Source organism: Notothenia rossii (genome assembly GCF_949606895.1).
Source record: "Notothenia rossii genome assembly, chromosome: 6".
NCBI lineage: Eukaryota > Metazoa > Chordata > Actinopteri > Perciformes > Nototheniidae > Notothenia > Notothenia rossii.
The window spans coordinates 23,514,188-23,539,530 of NC_136909.1; the positions used below are offsets into that span (position 1 = coordinate 23,514,188).

Below are 25,343 nucleotides of genomic sequence, written 5' to 3' on the forward strand. Positions count from 1 at the left end.
GGCATTACTGTAGGTTCTCTTAGCACATTAGTCTCAAAATGTAATTTGATTCAATAAAACTAATTAAGCCGTCGAAGTGACATTTAGAAAGTTAGTTGTTGTTACCCTTTGGAAATTACTCATGACCTGCATCATCAAACTCAACATTTAGGGGAATTTGAGGTTAAATAAAGCAAGACAGCTGTGCCTTTTTGTTTTACAACATTTTATTAATCCAAAGTACAAACATTTATATGCGTTTAATCGTCCTCTTGTACACGATGCCGGCAACTGTCATAGTCTGGAGGAAGGGAGAAAACAAAGAGAAAGAGTCCCATTTAAAAACAAGGATCATTGAATACTGATTCAATTGTGGCATCTTTGTCTACTCACATTGAGAATAGTGTTCGCATCCACCATTTCTGTGATAGACTCGATTCCCTTCAGGCTGACTTTCAGCATTTTGCCTTCACGATGAACCACCGACTTAAAAAAAAAAAGCATAATGCAATAAGTTTCAATCCGAGATGCTGACACAAATCTTGACTAATGTGCCAGACAATGGTCAAGAGTTAATGACATTAATCTGCCATTATCTCATTGAAGATGCATTTAGGTGTCCTGTCTTACCTTAACCTTCTCCCCAGTGACTGTCTCCAGCTCTGCCTCCTTCCCAATAGTGAAGGAATTGACAAGGACCTTGGAGCCCGTGGTGACTGTCACTTTAAAGTGGTCCCCATTCTCCTCAATCTCAGAGATGCTCTTGATGTCTTTGCCTTTCTGGATGAGTTCATCAGGGAGCCCTAAGAAAGAAAAGCAATAGTTTTATAAACACAACATTAACAATAACTTTATTTGCCCAGTTTCATAATCACAGTGTTAACGCCTTTAAAACGTTGTGAAAGAAAGTGGGGATCTCACCAATGGCCTTCATGAAAGGCTCAAAGTTCTCCTGAGACTCCAGCTGGTACCTTCCAGAGAAAGACATGGTGACAGACAGTGATGGTAAGAAGAAGCAGTAGTTTGTTGCCTACTTTATACTCTCAAACTGCAGCCTGCAATCATTAACCCCATGGAGTCAATATTAAAGGCAACTTGGCACTCCTAAAGATTCACCACCACAGGTAAGTACTGACAGAGAGATAGAGAAGTACATGGTGTAACTGAAACAAGGTCATCCTTAGTGCAGCCGAGAAGATAGTGAACTGTGAATGCAATGTTTTGAAGTCAAAATGACTGCGTAGTGAAATAATGTAATGATATAATTCTAAGTGACTCTAACATATGGCATGGATGGTACCCCTGATAACTGCTGACAGGACATAATGTTACTGTCAGGGTTCAGATTGATGCATTCTTCTTCCATCCTCCACTTGTTGTTCCTTCTATATATAGAGGTATATAGACAACCTGCTCCATCACTATGAAGCATCCAGGAGTCTCAGGTCTTCTGGATCGGGTCTGCTCTCTGTTCCAAGAATAACCACTAAACATGGAAAAGCAGCTTTTAGTTATTATGCCCCAACAATTTGGAACAAACTGCCAAAATCGTGCAAGACCGCTGAAACACTTACTATTTTTAAATCCAGATTAAAAACGCACCTATTTGCCGCTGCTTTTAATTGAGCTGCCCATACTCACACTACAGTATGCCTTTTTAGTCATGTATTCTGTACCTGCTGTGTTTATTTATTACATTTATTTCATTACCTTTGCTTATTATGCCTGTTTTTAAATGCCTTTTTAATAATGTATTTATGCTGTATTTGTTCTTAAATGTCTTTTGCTTTTAATCTGTAAAGCACTTTGAATTGCCACGTGCTGAAAAGTGCAATATAAATAAAATTGCCTTGCCTTGCCATGCCTTCTTTTTAACACTTTCTCTCAGTCTTTTCTCCCTTTTGTCTTTACAATCCTTTCATGTCTTCCCTTCTCTCCTTTGTTCTGCAAGACGATTTGCACAGTTTTTCCAGTCCTTTTTATTGCAAATCTATGAATCTTATAGAAAATATGTTATCCTAAATGTCATTGGTAAAATATACGTACTAGTTAGTTTGCATGCATGCAATTAAAACATGCCAGGGAAAACGGTTCCCTTAACAGATCATGCCAAAAGAAGAAATTATTAAACCTTCAAAAGATGACAATTAACATAACAGGCTCCTCAGTTTAGGCTAACAATAAATTAAAGTAACTTCTCAGCATAGTTTTCATGTAATAGTATTTCTGTTCTAATATAGATATGAAAAATGCAGAAAAATCATATAATATAATATATATTTTCAGTTGTATTGATGGCTGGTATACAACCCGCCTGGGGTTCATAGTGGTGTCAACAGTGTGAACTGTACTCTACACATTATTACAAAGGTACTTTGGTACTCAGTAACGAGGTCACTATTCAAGATAAGATTCCTGAAATAAAAGATCTCTCACATAGCTGACAATTAAACAAAAATATCAATCATCTAATCATTTGTCATCAGTGTTGCAGAGGGAACTCTTCAATGTAATATTTTAAATGTGTTTGCCATTTAATGTGCATAAAAAACCCAGCTTATGTTTAAAAAAAAAGCTGACAGAAATTGATGAAAGGTGACGAACATACGAGATGACTGTGTTGCAACAGTGATATGTCACTGGAGTTGGTACATGGTACACACACACACACACACACACACACACACACACACACACACACACACACACACACACACACACACACACACACACACACACACACACACACACACACACACACACACACACACAGTCATGTGAGGATCCTGTGGATTGACACTTTAACAGGATTATGCAAAGCCGAAAATGTGAAAAGATAAAGACGGCTGCAGGCTTTGAGCGTTTGGTGATAGTGGTGTTGCATTGCAGCCTGATAAGCTTTCTGCTGACTTGTTCTTTACTGAATGGAAAAAATGATGTTGAGTATTTCATACTATCCTTATCTGCAGCTAAGTTTTCCACATTCAGGTGCCTCTAAAATAAAGAGAAACAACGTTTTATACTTTCTCCAAACTTTATTTCAACATGCAAGTATCTGGATGACCACTGTCAGTCTTCATCCCTATTTTCATACATACAAATATAGTGACAAAGGCACTCTACAGATATGCTCCAGGGGAAAGAGCAAAATGACAAACAGAACTACAACGTTGAACTACAACAACAAGTCCCATTTCCTGTGAGGCTTGGGTGTCAGGAGCAGCTCATTGGTGAACTCGATGAGAAGTGTGACCGGCCAGATGCAGCAGCCTGAGGAAGAGGTCAGTGGGGTCGCTGCCTTCGAACTGGCTGCTTTGGTCGTCTCCTTCCTCCTCCATGAGGCACGATTGGTCTGTGGTGCAGCTCTCTGTGGCAGGGTTTGGAAATAACGAAATAAAGAAGGAGTTATCACTGAGAACATGGTGTTCTGTTGTTGCAAATATACACTTATAATATGCTGTTATCAGGTTTTATGACCCGGGACCATAACCTTTTTCAGAACAAAAGGGCAGATGATTGTAAAAAAGTCACAATGATTAAGTTAGCCGACCTCAAATGCAACTACACTATGCTGCCAATTTAAACACATTTGCAGATGTGTTACAATGTACCTTAATAGCTCAAGTATGTAACACAATAGAAAAATACTAGAAAATCAATGGACAATATTCAGGTATTTCAATGTAATGCTACTTTGTACACCTTACTTATTCAATTTTTTAAATATGAACAGGGCTTTAAATACATTGTTACGCAATAAATCCCCACCTAAAACCATATGAAACAACTAGAATCAGCTCCGTTTGGTCAACTACACTAAGAAAACTGAAATGTTGACTTTAGTTAAATGTATGATGTCAACAAATGTCACATAACTGTATTAAGTTATATTAAGTTGAACCATATATATTTTTTATACCTAACATTATTAATTTCAACTAACGTAATAGAGTTATGTGAAATCTGCTGACACAATACATTTAATTAAAGTCAACGTCTTTTTTAGTAACCATTTAAATGCTGTAACATACTGTATTAATACAATATAAGAGATTCTCGGACCCACTTTGCATACTGTTACTTTTGATTAAATGTTTTTAATAAATATTGCTGAAAATATTTTTTGCAGTTTAGCTTACATTTTGAAAGCAGGACTATGCTACTTTTACTCAAGTCAAGCATCTGATAGTTTCTGTCTGAACACACTCTACAGGACATCCTGACCTGCATCACAGCAGAGTCCTGAAGCAGCGCAGCGGCCCCCCTCAGATCCACAGGGTCTACCTCCCGCCTGGCAGGGGGTCAGCAGGTAGTTCTCCTCCACACAGTGAGCTGTCTCCGGGGACCCCAGCAGGCAGCCCAGGCCCTCCCCGCAGCAGATGCTGGGGCCGAAGCAGCGGCCCCTGTCTCCAGGGCCACAAGACATGCACTGGGGAAGGAAACACTATTATTATTGCCCTTATTTATCATGTATGTCAAATAAACGTATTACTGTGCAGAGCATATTTATCATGGGATTATGTGTCAAAGAATCTCTAAAGAGAAATTCAATGTGTTTGAGAAGCTCAGCTCTTTTATGTAAGATTAAAATAAAAAATTGTATTTGAGATATGTTGACAAGTAGCCAAGTAGGATTCATTAAGTGTAATTTTCCTGAAGTAATTTTTTTCAAAATCATTGCATTACTGTCTGTCCTGGAAATGGGAAATTGGATCTCACGGTTAAAGGTTGAAACTAATTGTGAGGGGAGAAGGGGTTTTATTGTACAGATAACACCATTTTAAGTGTGACTTTCGGCTGTGTGAATAAAATGTACTTGACTTAAAAAGAAAAACTGCATCTTATAATCTAATGTTATTAAATCGGTAAAAACAGCTCACCTTTCGCTGCGGTGCGTCCATGATGGACCTCTTCCCACCGATAGGACAGTTGGAGATGTAACACGCCGAACATACAGACAGGAGGAAGAGTAGGCACATCGACACTGCGGCTCCAGTCATTTCTGCTGAGAGAGACAAACATTAGGAAAAACAGGTTTATACGGAAATAAACCAAACAAAAAGTCCACTGACCACAAATATAAGTTAGAAATCTACTAATCTGAATAAATAAAAGCATACTTATTTCTCAGTTTCTTGAGGAGGAGAAGATTTGAAGAGTTGGTTTCAGATGCTTCTGGATGCTTCTTCTGTTCTCGGTGCCCTCGGACATGTCTTATATACTTTCAGAGCTTTTTCTGAGAGTGACACAGAGACCTTACAGCCACTTAGAGATTCTTAATGAGCCCATTTTAGTTACTATCACCTCCGGAAATAAAGCTGACCACTGTGCAGTCCGGGTCAAAAGGGCCACGCAGTTCTGTGACCACGTTTGCTTCTTGCTGTTGAGAGGGGCTCGTGGTACGTGACCGTGCATGTTAGAGATGACAGGAGAGTCAGAGAGGTCAGGAAATGAGTAGGGAGATGGAATTATTAAAAGCATTAATGGACAAGAGAGTATAGTCCAACTTCTGATCTGCTTGTTTTAAAAAAAGGATTTATATGAAGGATTCTATTGTAATGTGTGTATTTTACAGGGCATATGGGGTAAAGTGAAAAAAGCTGGTTTTCAAATGTCAGAAGAAGTTTTTCTTTGATCCTTGGACTTCGGCCTTCTGAGAGCGGCCATGTTTGCTAAAGGCTGACATTTTGGTTTGTTTGTTAACAGACACAATGATTAAATAAAAGACATACTGTACAAATATTCTTTTTTATTAAAAGAATCTTAATTTTTCACGGGAATTGACGCACACATTGTCCAGGTCTGAGGTTAATTGGTCTCATGAGCTAATTAAGACGGCTAATGATCGGACACAACCCATAAAAGACAGTTTCACCGTTTCAATGATATGAGCTCAATTACTGCTGCTCCCTCCTTATCTGCTAACTGCCACCTCATCTCAATTAAAAAATAAATTGAAAAACTTGTCCTTGTTCTCCAACTTCTTTGCTAAAATGGGGATTGGGACTTTGAGTCGTTATTTAGATTCCACCCAAACTGATAGATGGCAAAACTTAACTAGTCACCATGTGAAGACAATTTGTTGACAAGTTTGACAATGGCACACTCTTGCCTCCTAGTGGTTGTGTGATCACATTTAACCAATGCTTTCATGCTTCATTGTCTTTCATCGCAGGGGGTAGACAAAATATCAGACAAAAGAAACATAAAATAATAAATATAAAAAGAAGAAAGACAGAAACATTGAACATCCAATGTTTCACGGAGATAGTGTTGTTTACTGGGTGGCGTTATTGTACAAGTGTTTTCACTTTATAGCAAGGCCCTGTATGATATGCACCTAACTAACTATAAACTGTATGAGTTGGAATATAAAAGATTTAAAACATATTTAACTGAAACACTTTAAGTGCTTATATTTTAAGATTGAATCCTTGGAGAGAAAGAGCTGGTTTACCCGGCTGAGATCCTCCTGCATGTCACTTCAAAGCAGTTGAACATTCAAACTGCATTGGTTTTTTTGTGCAACATCAAATCTCACAATTTCTCCAAAAGCTGAGCAAATCCCTGTTTCATATAGAAATGGAGATGTCTATCTAGTGTTTCCTTATTTTTCTGCAGGAAGGCACTAGGCTTGTTGACTTCCTCTCCCCTCCCTTCCTTCCTTCTCTCCGAAGGTACTCATCTGAAAAATGAGAACAAAGTGATTGTTCCTGTTCTCTTTCTTAAGTCACTTCAAATGCTATCCGTGGACGCGCGGCTCATTGTCAGGAGAGTTGCAGTGCGAGCAGGAGGCAGAGAAAAGCAGGTAAAGGTACAACAGCAGCAGCTTCAGCAGTCGTTCAGCAGACAGCATCACAGAAAACACACTCTGCTACACTCAGCTGGTAAGTTACACACACACACAGACTTTTGCTGCAGCCTCACAAAAACACACACTTACTTACACTGGCTGGCATATGAGGAGGGGCTTCGGGTTTTAATGGATTGTTTGGAATGCATGGTGTGGCAAAGTATCACACGGGGTCTTTACACAGTGCACCTTCAGTGGTAGAGGTGAAGAGGATAAATTATTAAAGATCAAATCAAATCCAGGAGAGTGTTAGAAACTGACTGAAAGGGATCACTGAACATTTCAGCATACATCTGGAATGGTTGAAACATCTTTGTAAGAGGCACAATTATATTATTTTATTATATATTATTATTATAATACTGATTATGAATTTATATTGTGTCTCTGTATTTTCATAGTTTATTGATAAAGAGTGGATTTTTTTTAGAGTGTGTGTGCACTGATTGCATTGAAGCCTTTTAAGTAGGTTTATGCTGAAATGAAATGACTAACAGAATGTGAATTTGTTTGTAATCTCTGCATCTATTTTCATCTAAACATCTTCCAGAACTTTATCCTCTTAACTTGTTATCATCATTTTTTTTGACATGACATAAAGATGATTTAATCATAATATACTTTGAGTTAGTATTTGAAACTGGATGCATACTGAACATTACAAGAGTTGAAATAGTGGATTAATTGATCAGCCAATTGACAATAAACGTACTCTTTTAGTCATTTTATTTTAAACCTTTTTTATAAACAGGTAGCCTCATTAAGATTGGGATCTCTTTTTTTAAAAGAGACCTTTCTAGAAAAAACAAACATATGCAGTTAAACCATAGACAGACCAATATATAAATAATAGACATATAATACATCTAAAGTTACAAACAAATCATTGAATTATTATTTCAAAAATACCTATTTCTTGAACTGTATTTTTGAAAACTGTACAGTATGAGCATCATTTGGATTTATTCTGGCCAAACTCATCGACGAAAGAATCTTTACTTGCAGCTTTACATACAATGCCTATGATTATATAAAGAATACTTGCAACAACCAACATAAATAAAAAAATACAACATGTAGCAGACAATAAAGTAGAACTAGCGGTCATGCTACAGTGTATTGATCTCAGCAGTTTCTCATTGATAAGCTCTAAGCTATTACAGTAATAGAATAGATACGTACAACATTGAACACACTTGATATGTCATGCAGAAGTAAGGCAGTTCCCCTCTGAGTATCATCTCCTTTTTACCCATAACAGTTATCTACACTACAGTATGCACAACAAAACTGCAGTCGAGATGTTTTGTATAGCTATATGACATCTAAACAGTTTTCAGTTATTTAATCAACTTTAGACTTTAGGCAGCTCACAGTGATACCGGTAAAATCACCATGTAGCGTTATCAGTGGAGGAGAAAAGAGGAAGTTCTTCGGGGTCATCAGTTTAAAAAAGATGAACAGAGCAGAGAGAAAAGATAAGGAGAAGCGAAAATTGTATGGGAGGTAAAGGTGAGCATATCACACATAACTTCCTACTTTCAGGAGAGGAGGAGATCTGTGAGAAAGAAAGAAGTGAAAGGTTTCAGGTCGAACACTGAAAGGCGTGGGTGTCAACACACAAAACTGTTTGTGTGCCCGTTAACATTTCTTAAACAGATACCTTCAGAGAAACAGTTTCATATCCTGAATAGCAACCAGACACAAAGAAGTCATACCTGTGTCAATTCTTTTTTTTAAACGACAATTCTTTTTTAAGGCTAAAGCAAGATTTTATGTAAAAAGACATATTATGATATGAAATATGACATATATAAATACAAAATATCTGATAAAATTACTTTTTGACATCCAAAGAGGTCAAATCTTATATTTCACAAGAAAGCAAAGATGCAGTCCAAACATTGAAAAATACAATTGTGTGTGTACATAAATCAAAATTAAACCAACTACACTTATCTAGATTTGGAACAACAGGAATATAGATATGAAACAAATATAAAACTAGTTATATCTTCTAATTTTCCACAGTACAATTCTGCTTGCCTATTAATAAACAATCTAAAACTGTAATATATATAATATAAAATATAATGTATATTATATTAAAGGATACATGGGGCTATTTCACTGCAGAATACTTCTGTACTTTTACTAAAGCATCCTTTGAATACTGAACATGATATTGCCATATTTTTCTACTTGATCATTAATCTGAAGGCTTTGTCCTCACCATTATAACCACTTCTTTTACACCTTTTTCTTCAGGGAAAAGATGGAAACAGACCAGGGGATTTTCTCACCTGCAAGAAGTCCTTTTCTCAGAGATGAGCAAAGAGAAAGGTCTCAGCACAGTTTCTATCTAAGCCCACCTCGGCTCTACATGAAGCCCCCAAAACTCTCCCCTCCAAGATACCCCAGCATATCACCCAGCAGAGACACCTACAGTCTGTTCAGCCCCCCTGCTTTCTTTCCCATGCTTGGCCCAAGTTTTGCCCAAAAGGAAGGATCCCAAAAACGCAAAAGAACTCCTTTCAAAATGGACGCCCGTGGAGCTGAATCTCCTGACAGAGGAGCAGAGGAGGCAGACGAAAGGAGCAGTAAGAAGGCGGTGCACTTGACCCACGTCCCCTTCTCCTTCCCACCTCGCCCCATTCCTTCCCCATCGCCCATCCCTGGAATGATCGAGCTAAACAAACTGCAGCTTCATCACAGGTCACCAGGTATGAGTCTACCTGTGCAGGTGAAGCAGGAGCCTCTCAGCCCTTCCCCTGTGTGGCCTTCCTCTCCTCTCCTCCTCCACCCTCCCTACTTCCCACCTCTCCACCACAGCCTCCTCCCATACCCCTTCTTCATGCCCAGCCCAGTCATGCACTTCCCCGCTGGTTCTTTCTATCCAAGAGAGAACCCCCACCCTGGTCATCGCGGCCGTGACGGACCTCCTCGCAGTGGGACGACCAGTGCTGAAAAGCTCGGTTTCAACGTCCATGTGGACGACAGTTATTATGTAGATGTGGGTGGAGACCAGAAGAGATGGAAGTGTCGTATGTGTGAAAAGTCCTACACCTCCAAGTACAACCTGGTTACACATATCCTGGGGCACAACGGCATCAAGCCGCATGGATGTCACCTGTGTGGGAAACTTTTTAAGCAGCTGAGTCACCTACACACTCACCTGCTTACCCACCAGGGCATGAGGCCCCACAAGTGCCAGGTGTGCCACAAGGCCTTCACTCAGACCAGCCACCTGAAGAGACACATGATGCAACACAGTGACGTCAAGCCATACAGGTAGTTGTTCAGTTGCTTGTGCTTTTATTTTTAACTATTGTCTTTTTTATTGGCATCCTTCATACATTTTATCCTTACCTCTAGCTGCAATGTGTGCGGCAGAGGTTTTGCGTACCCTAGTGAGCTTCGCGCCCATGAGCTGAAACATGAGAAAGGACAGGAGAACGTTTGTGTGGAGTGTGGTCTGGATTTCCCCACACTGGCCCAGCTGAAGAGGCACCTGACCGTTCATCGCGGTCCCACCCTGTACAGGTGAGAACAAAACCTGTTATTCGCATTGCCTTAATATGTCAATGACTGAATTGCTAAAGCAATAGTTGGAAATACCTACTCTAATGTTATTGCTGAGAGTCAGATGGTGTCTGAATTTGAAGTTAGCTCAGCTTAGTATATAGATATAAAAACAGGGCGACAAGTAGTCTAGCTGTCTCCAAAGCTAACTAAATCTGCCATGAAACCCCGTGTGGCAGTGTTGATGTATTTGTGTAGGCTAAACTGGAAGTTATTATTGCACTGGTTAGATTGACAAAACTTCTTCCATTGGAATTTGGATAATTGCAAAAAATTGGACACCGACACCTTTTGTTAATTTCCAAAAAAGGAAAAACATTATTTTTTTAAGTGTGAATGCTTTGCTAGAATTAGAAAAAAACATTATGCTATGGATAAACTACAACAGGGTCACATGAGGTTCAAAGTCAGTACTACTAAAAAGATAATTGGTTTCTCAGCGTTTTTTTTCCCTCAACAATCTCTGTAGTCTAATTTAGCGCTTTGTAAGCAACATCCATTTTTTGGACACTAAGACACTTCAAACATATGTTATTGGTGAAATAAAGAGTTGCTGCTAAGTTTAAGATTTGGTTACATTTGGCTTACAGTTTCCCCTTGTTTTCAGTCTTTGGGCAAAGATAAGCTAACAGGTTGCTAAATGTAGCTTCATATCAATCTTCTTGTTGAATTCTCGGTAAGAAAGCAGCAAATACATTTCTCTAAATATTGAACTACTGCTTTACCATCATAGTTCTCTATTTGGGTCAATAAAGAAGTACATGCTTGTTGTTCCTGCAGGTGTGCTGAGTGCCAAAAGACTTTCCAGTACCCCAGCCAACTTCAGAACCACATGATGAAACACAAAGACATCCGACCGTATATCTGCAGCGAGTGTGGGATGGAGTTCATCCAGTCACACCATCTGAAACAGCACACTCTCACCCACAAAGTAGGTTTAATTAGGAAGAACAAAAGAAAAGACAAAGGATTTTACATTTTTTGACAGGTTGGATATATTTTGGGCATCATCGTTTTGAAGGAGAAATTTTTCAAACCACATATTTCACATGTTCTTGTTCTATAGGGGGTGAAGGAGCACAAGTGCCGCATCTGTGGTCGGGAGTTCACCCTGTTGGCAAACATGAAGCGCCACGTCCTCATCCACACCAACATTCGGGCATACCAGTGCCAAATGTGCTTCAAAAGTTTTGTCCAAAAACAGACCCTCAAGGCTCACATGATCGTCCACTCGGACATCAAGCCCTATAAATGCAAGGTTGGTCGTAACTAACTCATCAGATGAGATCTTTGCGTTGTGTTTTGGCCTTTCACTTCCTCTTTTTTTACAGCCAATTCTGCTTTCGCTCAATCAGGAAAGGAATAGTTACTTGGATCACAAACAGTTAGCTTAGCTTGGCTTAGCTTAGCATTGAGACTGGAAACAGGAGGTATAACAGCTAGCTTAGACTTGTCCAAAGGTAACAAAATAATCTTACCAGCCCTTTTTAAGATCACTAAATAAGATTTTCTTACATGTATTGATTCTTTAAAAAAAAATATCAGTAAAAATCATACATTGTGGTTTTACATCCGGCAGACTCTGGTACCTTTAAGACACAGCCAGGCTAGCTGTTTCCTCCTGTTTCCAGTCTTTGTGCTAAACTAAGCTACAAGCAGCTGTTGACTTTAGCATCATATTTAATAGGACACACAGACTGTGTAAAACAAGTAGACGTAGTCTTCCTGATGTCAACAATTTGTTTTGTGGACTGCCTTTTTTAAGTTCTTGGAGTTTGGCGTACTGGTCGTCGCCATCTTTGGTTTTTACGACCAGAAAGACCCAAGAGTGTGGAGCTAAATACAACCGCTGAATGAGAAATGTTTAGGGAACCAAAAAGGTTACGTTCGACTTTTCCTAATTGAAAATAATATTTTAAAGGGTTATTGTTAAACTATTCCTTCAGTATTTACTCCTTTTTGGTTAAAGACATTAATCACTTTTTGTTAACTAAATTAACCAATAATCCTTGCCCTTTTATATTTAGTGGTAGCTGCTATTAAAGTTTTTTTTTACTGTGGAGAGGCAGTTTTGACCTTGGTGTTTGGTGCGAGGACTGAGACGATGACCAGATAGCTGAGAGGCTTTTGGCAGTAGGAGCCTCTTCGTCCATAGGAAGGATATCGCCGCACAAACTGCCTCTCTAACAATGGTCCCCCAGCCTCCCCGGAGAACAAGGCCCTCAAATAGATTTCATCTCGCTTTCTCTGCTGCTGGAGGGAGCTTCCTGTTTTCTCACGGTCCTCTTGGACAGTTTACAGTCCCTCTCTCCTCCTGAAGGAAAGGACCACCCTAATAAAAAAGAATGCAGAGGAAGGACAGCACAGGAGTTGCCCTTCCCTGTTCTCCTCCTGGCCCTGTCTCGATGTTGCTTCCTCTCTCTTTCTGTTTTTTCTTGTGTGAGTGTGTATGTGTCAGGGAGTGAGAGAGAGGGGGGGTAGACAAAGAGAGAAGGAGGAAAACAAGGATAGGAGGAAGGTGAAAGGGTGTGTGTCTATGTATATCTGAATGCATACACATTCATTCATGATTACGTGTTGCTCTACAACTCCGCCGTCTGCGATAATTAGTCATCTAACAAAGGAGATTTGGCAGAAAGAAAAATAATAGTTGGTTTGCCTATTGTTTTTGCATCCTTGAATACTGTTTACAACAGCCAATCGGGGAAAGTAATCAAGTTATTTGCATGCATGCTATTTTAAGCTGCATGTTTTTCACTTGTTTGTAACCTCATCTTTAGTTCTACAATATTTACGAGGGAAAATTGTAGTGTTTACCCACTCAACTTCATTTATCTGCCAGCCAGAGTTAAATAGTTACTGGTAGAGAAATAAAAACATATAATCAACCTCAATACAGTTTGATGATTTCTTCTTGACTAAACTGCTAACATTATTTAAAGTAGTTGAAAGGAAGGAAAAGTTTGACATTCTAGAAATTGTGTTAATTATGTTTCTGGACGGGGTTTAGATGAAAAGACTCTACTCATACATATGGATTAGGTGAAGCTTCTTTTTTGTAGAACTGTGAGTGAGTCAGCCGTGTGAAATGTATAGATTTCTTACTCGTGGCAACTTACCTGGCTCTGTGCTTCTCTCTCTCTTTGTCTTTCAGCTTTGTGGAAAGGAGTTCAACAGGATGCACAACCTAATGGGCCACATGCATCTCCACTCAGACAGCAAACCCTTCAAATGCCTTTACTGCCCGAGCAAGTTCACGCTTAAGGGAAACCTCACTAGACACATGAAGGTCAAACACGGCGTCATGGACAGAGGGCTAGACGAAAGATGTAAGCATGCACATACTGTAGATGTTACATACATGTTTTGTTGCCAAAGTTGTTTGATGTAATGACTTACATTCTCTGACTTCAGTGTTTCGGCAAAGAGGGCGATTCTGCGTGTCCACTCCCATGGGCCTCCTCACTCGCTTCAGCCAAGAGGAGCCGTTTGATCTTTCCCAGAAACCCCCAGGCCTCCCCAGCCTCCACCTCTCCCAATCTGATGGCGAGAGCGTGCCTGGGAGCTCGTGTCAGGAGGAAGATGAGGAGAGTTTGTACAGAAGGAGCCAGTACAGTCCTGATGTGGACAGACATGAGCAGGCAGGCAGCGAGCGTTACATCCCTGAGCTGGAGGAGAGAGGGCAGGGATCTCCAGCTGAACTGAGGCCAGGGGAGAAGCATGAAGAAACGTATCAGCAGAGTTCAGATGGACAGACATATGAGAAGGATTCAGCAACAGAAGAAGGGGAGCAGGTGCAGCTTTTACAGTCAGAGGAGACGTCTGAGATGGCCTATGAGTCTGATGTAAGTGACCAGGAGTACCACAACGAGACAGGCTGCACACAGTTGTATGACTATGACTCTGACTCAGAAATAGAGAACGATCTAGATAGCTCTACAGAGCTAGATGAGGCAGAGCAAGGTAAACAGCAGAATGCCATCTCAGCAGCAGAGAGCAGGTCGCAGGCAGGTGAAATAGTGCATCGCTTGCGCAAAAGGATGTTCATGGAAGTTACGGGTCCACGAGAGGAAGAAGAAAACAATGTATGAGGAATATGAGCTGAAGAATGGTGATGCTTTTTAGGGAAGGTTGATGTTATTTTGATCAGAAGGTAGAAGAAAAGTGAGTACAGAAAATCTTTGAATGAAATTGATTATAAAGATGTCTAGCTTAGCACCAAAAAAAGGAAAGAAGAACATATCATGTAAATTAACTGAACAAAACATAACAATGAAGAAACTGAAATACAAAGCTGTGAAGCATAACATGTACAGAACATGCCGCATAGACAGACAGAAGGTTGATGTGCATTTATGATTGAATATTATGTTATGGGAATGGCGGTTTTTTGTTTTTGTTTTTATCATTAAGATATTGACTCAAGTATGACATTTTGCATTTTGCATTTTGAACTTTGATTCTCTTTTAAGTGTGTCAATCGATGATCTTAAATAAAAAAAAATTGTCATTGCTGAAACCATATTTTGAAATGATTTCATTATTTTTGTCTCTTTGTTTGTAAGATATATGTTTTTATGGATTTAGATACGACTAAGTTTGAGTTTCTTGGATATTTGAGTATCTTTATGAAATAAACTGATTTATTTTGCTGTTTAATGTCTAATGTTTAGATGATTTGATATCGGTTTGTCTCTCTTAGTTCTGTCTTGTGGGTGTAGCTTTGTTTTTATGGCAGTGTATTTCTGTTCACCTGAATGTGACTCTTTGAAATAAATGCAAAAATAAAAGCTTGAATACAAAAACCTTTGAAATTATCCTGATGTTTGTGTTTGCAGACACTTTATAAACACCTCTATAAGTGTTTTAAAGAATATAAGCACCCAAATCCCAATTCTCTCCGACTGGCACGTACTTCAGCAAGCCAGAGATGATTGCTGTGTGTTTCAAAAAGCTTGCCTTTCTCCTCCTGCTTCTCTTTCAAAGCAAAGGAAGGGGAAGAGAAAACACCTCTCCCCTTCTCTCTTTTAGGTTTTGATCAAACAGCAGAGACGGACACAGTGGGTGTCCCAGACAAAGGCTTCATATGTCTGTATGACTGAGAATAAAGCATTGTTTCCACTCATTGCAGGAGCCTCACAAAAAATAAGAAATACTCTTGGAAAAAAAAGGTTTTAGTAGGACATTAACATTCAGTGCATTCTGTGGGATATCTTACATTTATCTCATATATTATAAAGTTGTCTAGTAAAGGGTTATTTAAAATATAATTTACTGGGTTTCAATGTAACATTAAGCCGACTTAGATGTAGTCACACATTGTACCTCACTCTGAGGTGCCAGTTCAGGTAAACACCAAGTCATTTCTTGTCAGATGAAATGCAGAACAGCAGCTTCTCTATTTCTACCAGTGACGACCACCATGTCCAAAAGGGTGAAACTGCAAACAGTTTGAGGAAGTTCTCACATCCTCCTCTCCTTTCCTTTCCTCACCTACACGTTTCAATCCCTACAACGGAGAGAGGATTTACTGTTTGTCTCTTAGATACAGCTTCTTTCAGCAGCATCATACTGAGTAATCTCTGAGGAACAACATTTATGGCTGACCACACTTCAGAGACTTCATGAAAGACGATGTTTCATATGGTAACTCTATCCTTCATGTGAGTTTAATGAACTGAAACTTGAGCGATCATGAGAATGAAAAGATTACCCAGAACAGGTCGATAGTGATGTGATGGGAAAATGAGTAGTGTGGTATGAAACGGTTCATTGTTCTGCTTTGGAAACACACTAAAAGGTGTAAAATACCCTCAACGTATATGAATATAATGTTATCTAGTACTTTCCTACAGCAGATAACTCGGATGTTCAGGCCGCACATTTCAGAGTTTAGTTGAGTAGAAGTAAGTTATGTATAAAAGTCTTATCAGTAAACATATGAATTCATTAAATGTAAATATGAATACATTTGATTATTACATTGGTATTCAAAATGCATCAATTGCTAAGCAGTTGGCTGAGGTTGAGTTAGTCTTGAAGTTTTTTAAATACTTTGGTATTTTAACCCCAGTGAAACTCAGTCCAGGGGCCGGGACACAGGATAAATCTGAGAGGTCATGAGAGGACTAATGAAAAAAGGCCCCTTACCGTTTCCTTTTTGGTGGAATATTGAATGATGTGTAAATGTATCAAGTAATATGGGCTGGCAAAAAATACAAGAAATACTTAAGTAGGGTACAAGCATGTACTCAAGTAAATGTATCAAGTTATTTTCCCGTGCTTCCAAAAACATTCTTGCTTGTTTTCTGTATGTTTTAAAACATTCTTCAACTGATCTGTTCAGTCCTTTATCAAACTAAATGACCAAATATGTGCTGTAACCAGCTCGAAAAATTTAGAGTATTTGCTGTTTTCCGTGATTAATACACTGTATGGAGTTATTTTATGTTGACTGTTTGTATGGCAAAACTAAACATCTTTCACATTATTGCACGACTTATTTTAGACATAAATGTGCTATTTTGTAATGTTGCGATGCTATGACTGTGAAATTAAAAGGATAGGAGATAATGTTTGTAACTGATATATACTGAAAACAAAAACTTCTGAATTATTTATATCCCTGAATCATATCTATAAACAAACGTCACTTTAAATGAAGTGAATAGTATAAGGTTTATGATGACTCTTTTGATGGAAATTGACTACACCCTTTGTATCGGCTAAAACGATTGCAAACAACGAGGACACAGCAGTGAAAAAACACTCATAAAAATAGTCAGTTTATTCCTCAAAAGATATTTGTATCCCCACCTGTGTGTCTGGAAATGTTTCCTGTGAGTTCTCTATAGTGCAGCTCAGGGAAGAGCTTCCTGTTTTGATGGTGAATGAGAGAACGAGATGGTGCTAAACTTCTTCCACGTTTTTGTTTAACAAAACTGTCCCACCCCAGTATCAACCTGTCACCTCCTTTGACCCACAGCCGAGAAAGCTTACTGTAATAATAGACGAGGGCTGTCCTTCTTCAAAACAATAACAGTGAAATAGAGGCGAGAGGACAAATGTGTTGTGCTGTACATATACTAATAAATACACAGTTAAAGTCAATTATCCAAAAGTTAAACCGTTGCATCATTTTGACAGTGTGTCACTATTCCAGGGGTTGTATGATTGTATGGTTGTTTTTCCTTTTAAATAAATAATCTGATGTCCTAACAAACATAAGGAAGCATCCAAAATGTATAAGTAACAAACACTTTTACTTTGTATGGCTTTATTTGCAGGTCCACTGGGCAGAGTGAAACTGCTCCCTCTCTACTTCAGTGGATCTAACTCCTCGTTCTCCTCTTTATGTAAACAGCGCCCTCTTTTGTCACAACATGGGTACTTTTTAAGTGTTCTGCATTTTTTTCAAATTAATACATTTTTAAATTCAAGAGATTCCCCTAATATTTTAATTTGAGAGCACATCCCTGCAACTGAGTCTCTATTCTCCGAAGCCAACGACTTTATGGGTGATCTACTGAGGATGACCTTTTTTCTAAAAACGAATACAAATTAACGTTGTTATTGTACTCCATTATCTAAATACCTTTGTTACAATTACAATATGTATTGATCGAGAAAAAGATATAAAAACAATAGGCTATTACCCTTTTGTTAGCACTTTTGGTACAACCCTCTTGTGTCGTCCCGTCGTCCCCCATCCCGGGTTAAGTGGTGGTTTCGTCCAAAGATGGCAGCCTCCGTGTGGAAGCGATGTGTGACTGCGGCTGTCAAAGTTAAATGTTTATCCCCGTCTTTTTCAGGTAAACTGATCTAATATAAAGCCATGTATAATATCACAGTTTACATTATCGCATTGGTTTGTTTATATGTTACACCTTTGTTGTTTACTTTTCATTATTTTGATGTTTAGGAGCTAAATGTCCCCAGTTGATGTTGAAAGCTAACTGTAGCTAACGTTACATGAACCTGCTAAACAGCACACGTGTGTTAATGTTTTGTAATTGTGAACGAGCATATAAACGTGTAGTGTTTGTATCTATATGACCTGACTGACCGTGTGTCTTCGCAGCCAGGAGATGGTTGCTCTCAGCAGCTTACACAGACACCAAAGTGTGGGAGGCCAGGGAGAAAGAGCCTCTCAACCTGGGTAAGAGATACAACTGATAATAATATATTGACATACTATTCAATGAACAGTCCAGCCAATAACAACTCAAGTCTGCTAACGTGGGTCAGGATTAGTGGGAATTTTGTAGGGAAGACATATTGTCACACAGATATAATCTATACAGATGCAGATTATCAATATTCAACAGTTTAACCCTGAACGTGGCTCAACAGTCAGCACAATATAGCAGGAATAACATCTGTTGTAGCGTTTGGAGATGCAAACACTTTTGTTCCCACTTTTAATTAGAAAAAGGATCACATCACACATGGCATGTTTTAGTCTGTTTCTCAGACATTTTGGAATCAGGGCCCTGATTGTATATCATAGTTTTTTCTGTGAAGCATAATAATAATAATAATACCTTGATTATTGCACCTTTCAAAAGTAGTTATCAACCAAAATAAATACATTCTAAAACTATCATCATTAAAGGACAATACCCACCCCAGGCCACATCCTGTCCACTGTGCTATGGTCTCGACGGAGATACAGAATGATCTGCTTTCGTACCTTCAGGCTACAAATCAGCTTCTTTCCTCAAGCAGAAAGACAGCTAAACTCATTCTTTCTTTGGTGTTTGTGAAACTTAACTATTATAATAACATCTGTATTGACACCTAGCCCTATCATCATCAATAGATTTCATGTCAAAAGAACGAGGACATTGTTTTATTGCTGCATGTAGGACATCAACATCTTGTTGTGTGTGCACTGTCACCACACGAGGGCAGTGTAATGCTACAGCCTCATTTTGCATGGTAATTGTTCAATAGTTAAAACAAAATTAGATTGTCGGCTATGGCTTTATTAAATTAAAATCAATACATGTTTTTGTTTTTTTTATTGTTTAAATGGGTAGTATTAACTGGCTCAAATGTGCTACTGTACATTAACTGTTTTAAAGTCCTGTACTTCTGTTTTTTATAACTTACAGCTCTACTTGCCAACAATATGGACAGGACATACGACAGAAATCTTCCAGTTAGCTCTCTGACTGTGTCTCGGGTAAGCTCTAGATTTAGATCCTCTCTATTTAATCGTTTGTCCTGCCACTGATCAGTATAAATAAACAAATATTTGTGAATCTGATAACAGTTGGTACAACATCTTTTAACACACATTTGAATTTTCTGTTTCAGTTTGTTGACACTATTTCATCTCAAGAGGAAGTGAACCAAGCAGAGTACTACCTTTACAAGTAAGAAGGATCACGTTTACTCTTTCTGAATCAGTTTCTGTGTCAGATTCCTGCTGCTTAGTTGGTTTTGTGTGTTTTTCTTGGAATGAGTTGTCTGTTTTCAGTTTATGTTCTGTCACATGCTTTTCTTTGTTCGGGGCAACGCCAGACTTTTCCTGTTAACTCCTTCCTTTGGAATCTGCACCCAGTCCTGTGATAATAGGATTTAGTAAATTCCCCAATCACACCCTTTTTCAAAGCATATTCATTTTAATAATCAGTTAAAAATCAAATAACCACCTTTGCATTTTATTAATGGATTCTACTGTCCCACATGTGTTTCGGACTCTTGTTTTTTTGCTCTCTGCAAACCAAGCCACCAAAATATGGTCTTGTGAAATTCAAATATGATCACATTTCATCTCTACTCTTCTTCACATCTTCCCACAAAACATATACTGTTATTCGAGCCAAAGTTTAATGGATATATATTTAATAAAAACGTTATGTGTTGTCATTTTTCCCCCAGGTTTCGTCACAGTCCAAACTGTTGGTACCTGAGAAACTGGACCATTCACAGTTGGATAAGGCAGTGTCTAAAATACGGAGTCAAAGAGAAGGCCCTGCACACACTTAAAAACAAGGTAAACAACACGTTGTCATCTCTCAATTAAATCAATTCTCTTTGTTCAATGCAAAAGGGATCCATCTTTTTAGTAATAAAGGACATCTGATCAGGCTCCTGCTGGGGTCTGACAGCTGCAGTTATCAGACAGTCAGAGCAATCACAGATCCTAACTTGACCACCCAGATGCACTTTCAAACTGATCTGAGCAGAACATAACATCTCACGTTTGACATTTCAGCCCAGCATGTGTACTGTTCATTAGTGAGTTGTAGACTCAGGGAATCACTGAATTTTCCAAAGTAGTGTTTTGGAGCGAGGTAGAACAGAGTGTGCTCGGACAGTGGAGCCTCTGATGTTGTGATCGGGGTCGTGTTACTGTGAGACTTTCATGCATTATGAATCAGCAGTTGTGTTGTTGTTGTATTACGGTCTTTTTTTTTCATGAGGTAGACGGTCAATGCTCATAATAATGCAAAACATCTTGTGTGTGCAGGTCCAGTATGGAATATTCCCAGATGACTTCACGTTTAACCTGCTCATAGATTCTTACATTAAGGACGGAGACTTTAAAAGTAAGGCTTTTTTTAAAAACATGTTTCTGAAAAACCGGGCCAGGCAGACTATAATAAAATACAATCTCTGCAGACACATTCCTGTTGTGTTTGGATATTTCCAGGAGTGGAAACAGACTGTCTATCGAAACCACTAACATCAGATTTCAAACATTTCTTTCCTTGTTTGTAAAACACAGAGGTGAAGGGGAAGCCTGGTTATTTGTTCTGTAATAACAGTAGACGATAAACAACACTTCATATTTGGCACAAATCAGAATGAGAATACCTTTATCAGTCCCACAGAGGGGAGATCCACAGACAGCTTAATGTTACATATGTTAAAAAAAAGTACTAAGTTATGATATATAATACAAAATATCATAAAAAAAAAACTTTTGAAAGTGAAAGCGCATCAATTTAGGATTACATTTGATACAATTCTGAACTCATTCAGTTGTTAATGTTATGTTAGTTTTATACTGTATAACTTCAGTATTGCCAATCAAATCTAAGGTTGTTTTACATTAGATTATTAATCTAGCAATATTATATTTTGTGTTGTCAGGAAATCCCATAAATAGACTAAAACCTTCAATATATTGACCCTGTTGACCCATTCTGCCTGAGAAACTAAAATCTGATAGATCTTATTCCTCTCAACTTCATTTTTGTCCCAAAACTATTAAGAGATAGTGAGTTGGTTCCCATCCCCCTATTTGGAACCTCATTTTCATTTCTGTGCTTAGAAAAACCTGAAATGAAACTTCAATACTAATGGCAGATCTGTGTGGACCCATAAGGAGACTATAAAGTTCTTAAAATGAATCATTTAGAAACCATCATAAATGCCATGCTACGATCGCATGTTCCCTTAATGTTGCCCAACCAGAAGTTCAATTAGATGAATATTCACTTTTGTGATTTAAATAAATGTGCATTCATTCAAAAAAATTCTTTAGATTTTGAATATGTTAACTAGATGTTGTCTTTTCAAAACATTGTTTGACAATAAGAAAATATGTTTCCACCAAACTTATCCTTTTAACTTGAGAAACAGGGTGAACAGAAATAGCTAAGAGTTAAGAAAACATGCTTTTGATCTTTTGCTCTGCTGACTTATATCATTAGAAGGAGGAAATCCTTGTAATATCGATAATTGTTTTTATTTTTATTTTTTGCTCATAACAAGATTTAATAAGAGGGTGTAGCAATGACTATGTATTTGTGGTAATTACAGGTGCGTGCTCTGTGGTTGAAGAGGTGATGCTACAGGAGGCCTTCGACCTTTCCTCCACTCAGATCCTGTCTCTGTATGCCCTGGCCAGTTACCTAGCAACCAGACCACAACTCGCTGTGAGTGAAACAAAGGCAACATGCAAAAACATGATCTCAAAATAATGTTATGTTTGTAAATACAGTACTCTACATTCATTTTGGCGCCACACTAAAGGCAACGATTTGAATTGCAATGCATTATAATGGAAAAAAGCTATTTTATTAGCATAAATGTTAAAGCATCACAAATCTGCTCCCCAATACAATCGCTTACCCTTGCTCCTCGCTGTGTGCAGGTGTCAGAGGAGAGGATGTTGGGAGCGTCGCTGCTCCTCTGTGGGATGAAACAGGACAACTCTGTTGGCCTCAGCGCTCAGCTGCTGGGCAACGCTCTGCTGGGTGTGTATTTGGGTTTCTTCACCCACTTCATGTGATTCACTCAGTGTTCTTTCTTTATGCAGTTTGTCTCATTTGTTCTTCTCCTTCTTTCCAATCCAGGTAAGGTGGAGATGTCAAAGGGCATTCATGCCTTGTTCAAAGGGATGCCTCTCTCCTGGGAGCGAGGGTATCTGAGCCGGGCGCTGGCTGTCATGGAGGGAGTGGCTGCTGCTTCTGGGGACGTCAAGCTGTCCAAAGACTCAGTAAGGATCGAGGAAATGTGTAAATGTTTTTAGAAGAATACGTTGGTTAGGTGCATCCTCAATGATATCCTATCTCATAACAAATGAAAACAAGAAACAAAAGCCTTGGAAGAGGCAGGTTTTTCTCTTTTCTAACCCAACAGTTTGCTCCTTATTCAAGTCTGCGGTGTCCATCTTCTCCACTGACTGTGGGTTTGACGTCAAATTCAACTTTAAGACTGTTCTGGAGAAAAAAGTTGTTTTTTTAAAATATGATTCGGTGTTGTCACAGAACACATCAGCACAAACGTGCTCAGTAGAGGCTGTTGTTACTCTCCAGGTGGGGTGTGTGACACAGACAGTCTATCCGCTGAGATAAAACACACATGCAGTCATGTTGTTGTTGTTATTGTTACATATTTGCAACAACACACACTGGGGTGTAGCACCTCTAATCCGGCCTGTGCTGTCCAGTTCAATACTCCAGCTTTGTCCATGTGTAATGAGATTGTGGCTGGCCTGCAGCACAGAGGATGTCTGTGAGAATCACTGTGACAGGAACTAAACCGCTTGTGTCAGACGGCAGCACAGCAATAATGTAGACAGAGCGGATAACGCTGCAGGACAGAGGAAATATTACATCTCAAATGAAAATGCTGGTGACTGCCGCCTCAGGTGACACTTAATCTTACTTCTACCTAAAATTAAGAGGTGAGGTCTTAGCGTGTCTGTCCTTGAAATGAAATCTTGGAAAATATGTTCCTTTCATTCAAAATGCTAATGTTAAAAGATAACGTACAGGCAGTAACACCTCTTTCAGCAGTTCTACTCTTTATTGATTTTGTAAACGCAATCATTTAAAACTATTTGTTCTGCATACTCAATGTTAGTTGTTTAACTTATTTTCAGCTGGACTACATGAACGACCTGCTGCAGGAACTGTCTTCTTCCTCAGACAGCAAGTCCTCTGGAGAGGAGTCAGCTGGAGAGGAGGTAAAGAAAGAAGACCCCGTCGATGAAGAAGATGAGGCGGAGCAGGCTAAGCTCCCTCAATATGTCAGCAGATTCAAGGTGGGTGTTAGTTGTGTACAGCGGGTGTACTTTTGTTTGGAGCAACTGAATTAACCTCAGCTATCGTTGTTGGGGCGAGTCCGTAAACACAGACATAAAAACAGAGGCTTTTTTGATCAAATTCACCAAGAACACCAGCCCATTACAGATTCACTTCTTACTGTTCCTACCTTTTTAATGTAAGAGCCAAATATAAGATATACAAATATAAAGAGCCCAATATAAATTCACTCAACATTTTTGCTGAATCCGGCTTTGTATGTCTATTTGAGGACTGAGATGGATTTGTTGGTTTTTTTCTGGTCAATGACTGAAATCTTTTATTTCAGAAGATGCCCTTGTGTTATTACCACACTACAAGCTCTATTATTAAACTACTATTTAGTTTTACTGCAAAACATATATCTAATTTGCCCTTCAGTGCATTTATTGGGCATGTCCTTCCCAAATGTGTTGAATACATTTTCCTCCTCCTAAAGGTTGTTGTCAATGTTAAGAAGCTTGCACATGTCTCCTTTCCTGTGTTTAAGGATCTGTCACCACCACCTGTTGTCCAGTGGCACAGTGTGAACACATTTGCTGAACAAAACCAATCTGATACCAGCCAATAAGTGTGGTCCGTTACTGGTACGCCATAACTACACTTGTGTTAAACATACTCCAAAAAAAAAACCTTTACAGAAACCCAGGTCTTCAACATGTGCTGAACTAAGTGGTTTGGTTCACTGCATTCCAGGTCTGCGTTTAATCATTGGCTTGATTGGGCCTTTAACATAACAGAGCCAGCCAATAATTATATGTTGACTCAAAATTCCTTATCAGAACATCCAGACCTTGATGTTTTGTTCATACTATGACTCCAGCTAATCTGTCTCTTTTTGGTACGTATCAAATAACCTGGTTTTGAGTTTTGAGGTCACTGTTGTATCTTTAACATAGTTTTTGTTTCCCTGCCTCTTCAGGAGCTGTGTAGCCGGCTGGAGTCTGAGGGCAAAGTGGACTCTGCCTCGTTCCTCGCTGCAGGGACCGCTCTGGCCCAGCAGAAGATGGCTGCTGCTGAGAAACCCGACCTGGAGCTGTACAAGAGCAACGTGCCGGCCTGGGAGGCAGAGAGGAAGCAGCTGATCCAGAGAGAGAAGGATCTGAGGGAGCAGGCTGAGCAGGAGAAACGGGAGAAGTTAGCAGCCCAGGCCGCAGCCGAGCAGCAGGAGATGAGAGCCGAACAATGACACCTGACATTTTCATTGAGTTTACCCGTGGAAATTGTGGAAGTTGTGAAATATCAACATCCACAACATTACCATTGTGTCACTATTCAGTTTTGTAAATAACAATTACTGTGTGCTTATGTGAGAACTTAGTAAGTATTGCTCTGTTTTTATAAAACAAAATAGGGCAAATATTAAAATAATGTATCAAAAA

The 25,343-nt window shown here is 39.0% G+C and overlaps 4 protein-coding genes across 5 annotated transcripts; 2 read left to right on the forward strand and 2 right to left on the reverse strand.

Annotated features, from left to right (window-relative positions):
- Positions 1-188: 188 nt before the first annotated feature.
- On the reverse strand, positions 189-1,054 carry LOC307042138 (fatty acid-binding protein, liver-type-like). The gene is made up of 4 exons (XM_079685868.1): positions 901-1,054; positions 610-782; positions 373-465; positions 189-280 (listed from the first exon to the last, which is right to left on the reverse strand). Exons 1-4 carry the CDS (start codon positions 965-967, stop codon positions 230-232), a joined length of 384 nt encoding a protein of 127 aa, XP_079541994.1. The 5' UTR covers positions 968-1,054; the 3' UTR covers positions 189-229.
- Positions 1,055-3,011: 1,957 nt separating this feature from the next.
- On the reverse strand, positions 3,012-5,449 carry oxt (oxytocin). 2 transcript variants are annotated; one of them, XM_079689466.1, is made up of 4 exons: positions 5,100-5,449; positions 4,860-4,984; positions 4,204-4,408; positions 3,012-3,346 (listed from the first exon to the last, which is right to left on the reverse strand). In XM_079689466.1, the coding sequence occupies exons 2-4, from the start codon at positions 4,977-4,979 to the stop codon at positions 3,204-3,206; spliced, it is 468 nt and encodes a 155-aa protein (XP_079545592.1). In that variant the 5' UTR covers positions 4,980-4,984; positions 5,100-5,449; the 3' UTR covers positions 3,012-3,203. The 2 variants fall into 2 exon arrangements, with proteins under 2 accessions (XP_079545592.1, XP_079545591.1); XM_079689465.1 differs by having other exon boundaries at positions 4,860-4,981; positions 5,100-5,445.
- Positions 5,450-6,602: 1,153 nt separating this feature from the next.
- znf366 (zinc finger protein 366) lies at positions 6,603-15,219 on the forward strand. Its single transcript, XM_079689464.1, is given in 8 exon segments — positions 6,603-6,820; positions 6,826-6,866; positions 9,101-10,123; positions 10,208-10,375; positions 11,195-11,345; positions 11,481-11,672; positions 13,569-13,743; positions 13,829-15,219. Coding segments are annotated over 8 exon segments (2,529 nt in total). The 5' UTR covers positions 6,603-6,718; the 3' UTR covers positions 14,506-15,219.
- A 2,853-nt stretch (positions 15,220-18,072) lies between these two features.
- On the forward strand, positions 18,073-25,343 carry mrps27 (mitochondrial ribosomal protein S27). The gene is made up of 11 exons (XM_079690185.1): positions 18,073-18,225; positions 18,495-18,572; positions 19,531-19,601; positions 19,736-19,794; positions 20,303-20,417; positions 20,895-20,973; positions 22,193-22,308; positions 22,527-22,629; positions 22,729-22,871; positions 23,760-23,921; positions 24,884-25,343. Exons 1-11 carry the CDS (start codon positions 18,153-18,155, stop codon positions 25,148-25,150), a joined length of 1,266 nt encoding a protein of 421 aa, XP_079546311.1. The 5' UTR covers positions 18,073-18,152; the 3' UTR covers positions 25,151-25,343.

What these genes read in the sequence shown, in the direction of transcription:
- LOC307042138 (XM_079685868.1), bottom strand. Translation starts at nt 967, where the DNA reads ATGTCTTTCTCTGGAAGGTACCAGCTGGAGTCTCAGGAGAACTTTGAG. An exon ending in GCCTTTCATGAAGGCCATTG is followed by an intron (nt 783 to 900) that starts GTGAGATCCCCA and finishes TTTCTTTCTTAG; the next exon opens with GGCTCCCTGATGAACTCATC. An exon ending in ATGCGAACACTATTCTCAAT is followed by an intron (nt 281 to 372) that starts GTGAGTAGACAA and finishes CCCTTCCTCCAG; the next exon opens with ACTATGACAGTTGCCGGCAT.
- oxt (XM_079689466.1), bottom strand. Translation starts at nt 4,979, where the DNA reads ATGACTGGAGCCGCAGTGTCGATGTGCCTACTCTTCCTCCTGTCTGTA. An exon ending in TGGACGCACCGCAGCGAAAG is followed by an intron (nt 4,409 to 4,859) that starts GTGAGCTGTTTT and finishes TTCCTTCCCCAG; the next exon opens with TGCATGTCTTGTGGCCCTGG. An exon ending in AGGACTCTGCTGTGATGCAG is followed by an intron (nt 3,347 to 4,203) that starts GTCAGGATGTCC and finishes ACCCTGCCACAG; the next exon opens with AGAGCTGCACCACAGACCAA.
- mrps27 (XM_079690185.1), top strand. Translation starts at nt 18,153, where the DNA reads ATGGCAGCCTCCGTGTGGAAGCGATGTGTGACTGCGGCTGTCAAAGTT. An exon ending in TTTATCCCCGTCTTTTTCAG is followed by an intron (nt 18,226 to 18,494) that starts GTAAACTGATCT and finishes GTGTCTTCGCAG; the next exon opens with CCAGGAGATGGTTGCTCTCA. An exon ending in TAAGGACGGAGACTTTAAAA is followed by an intron (nt 20,974 to 22,192) that starts GTAAGGCTTTTT and finishes TGGTAATTACAG; the next exon opens with GTGCGTGCTCTGTGGTTGAA.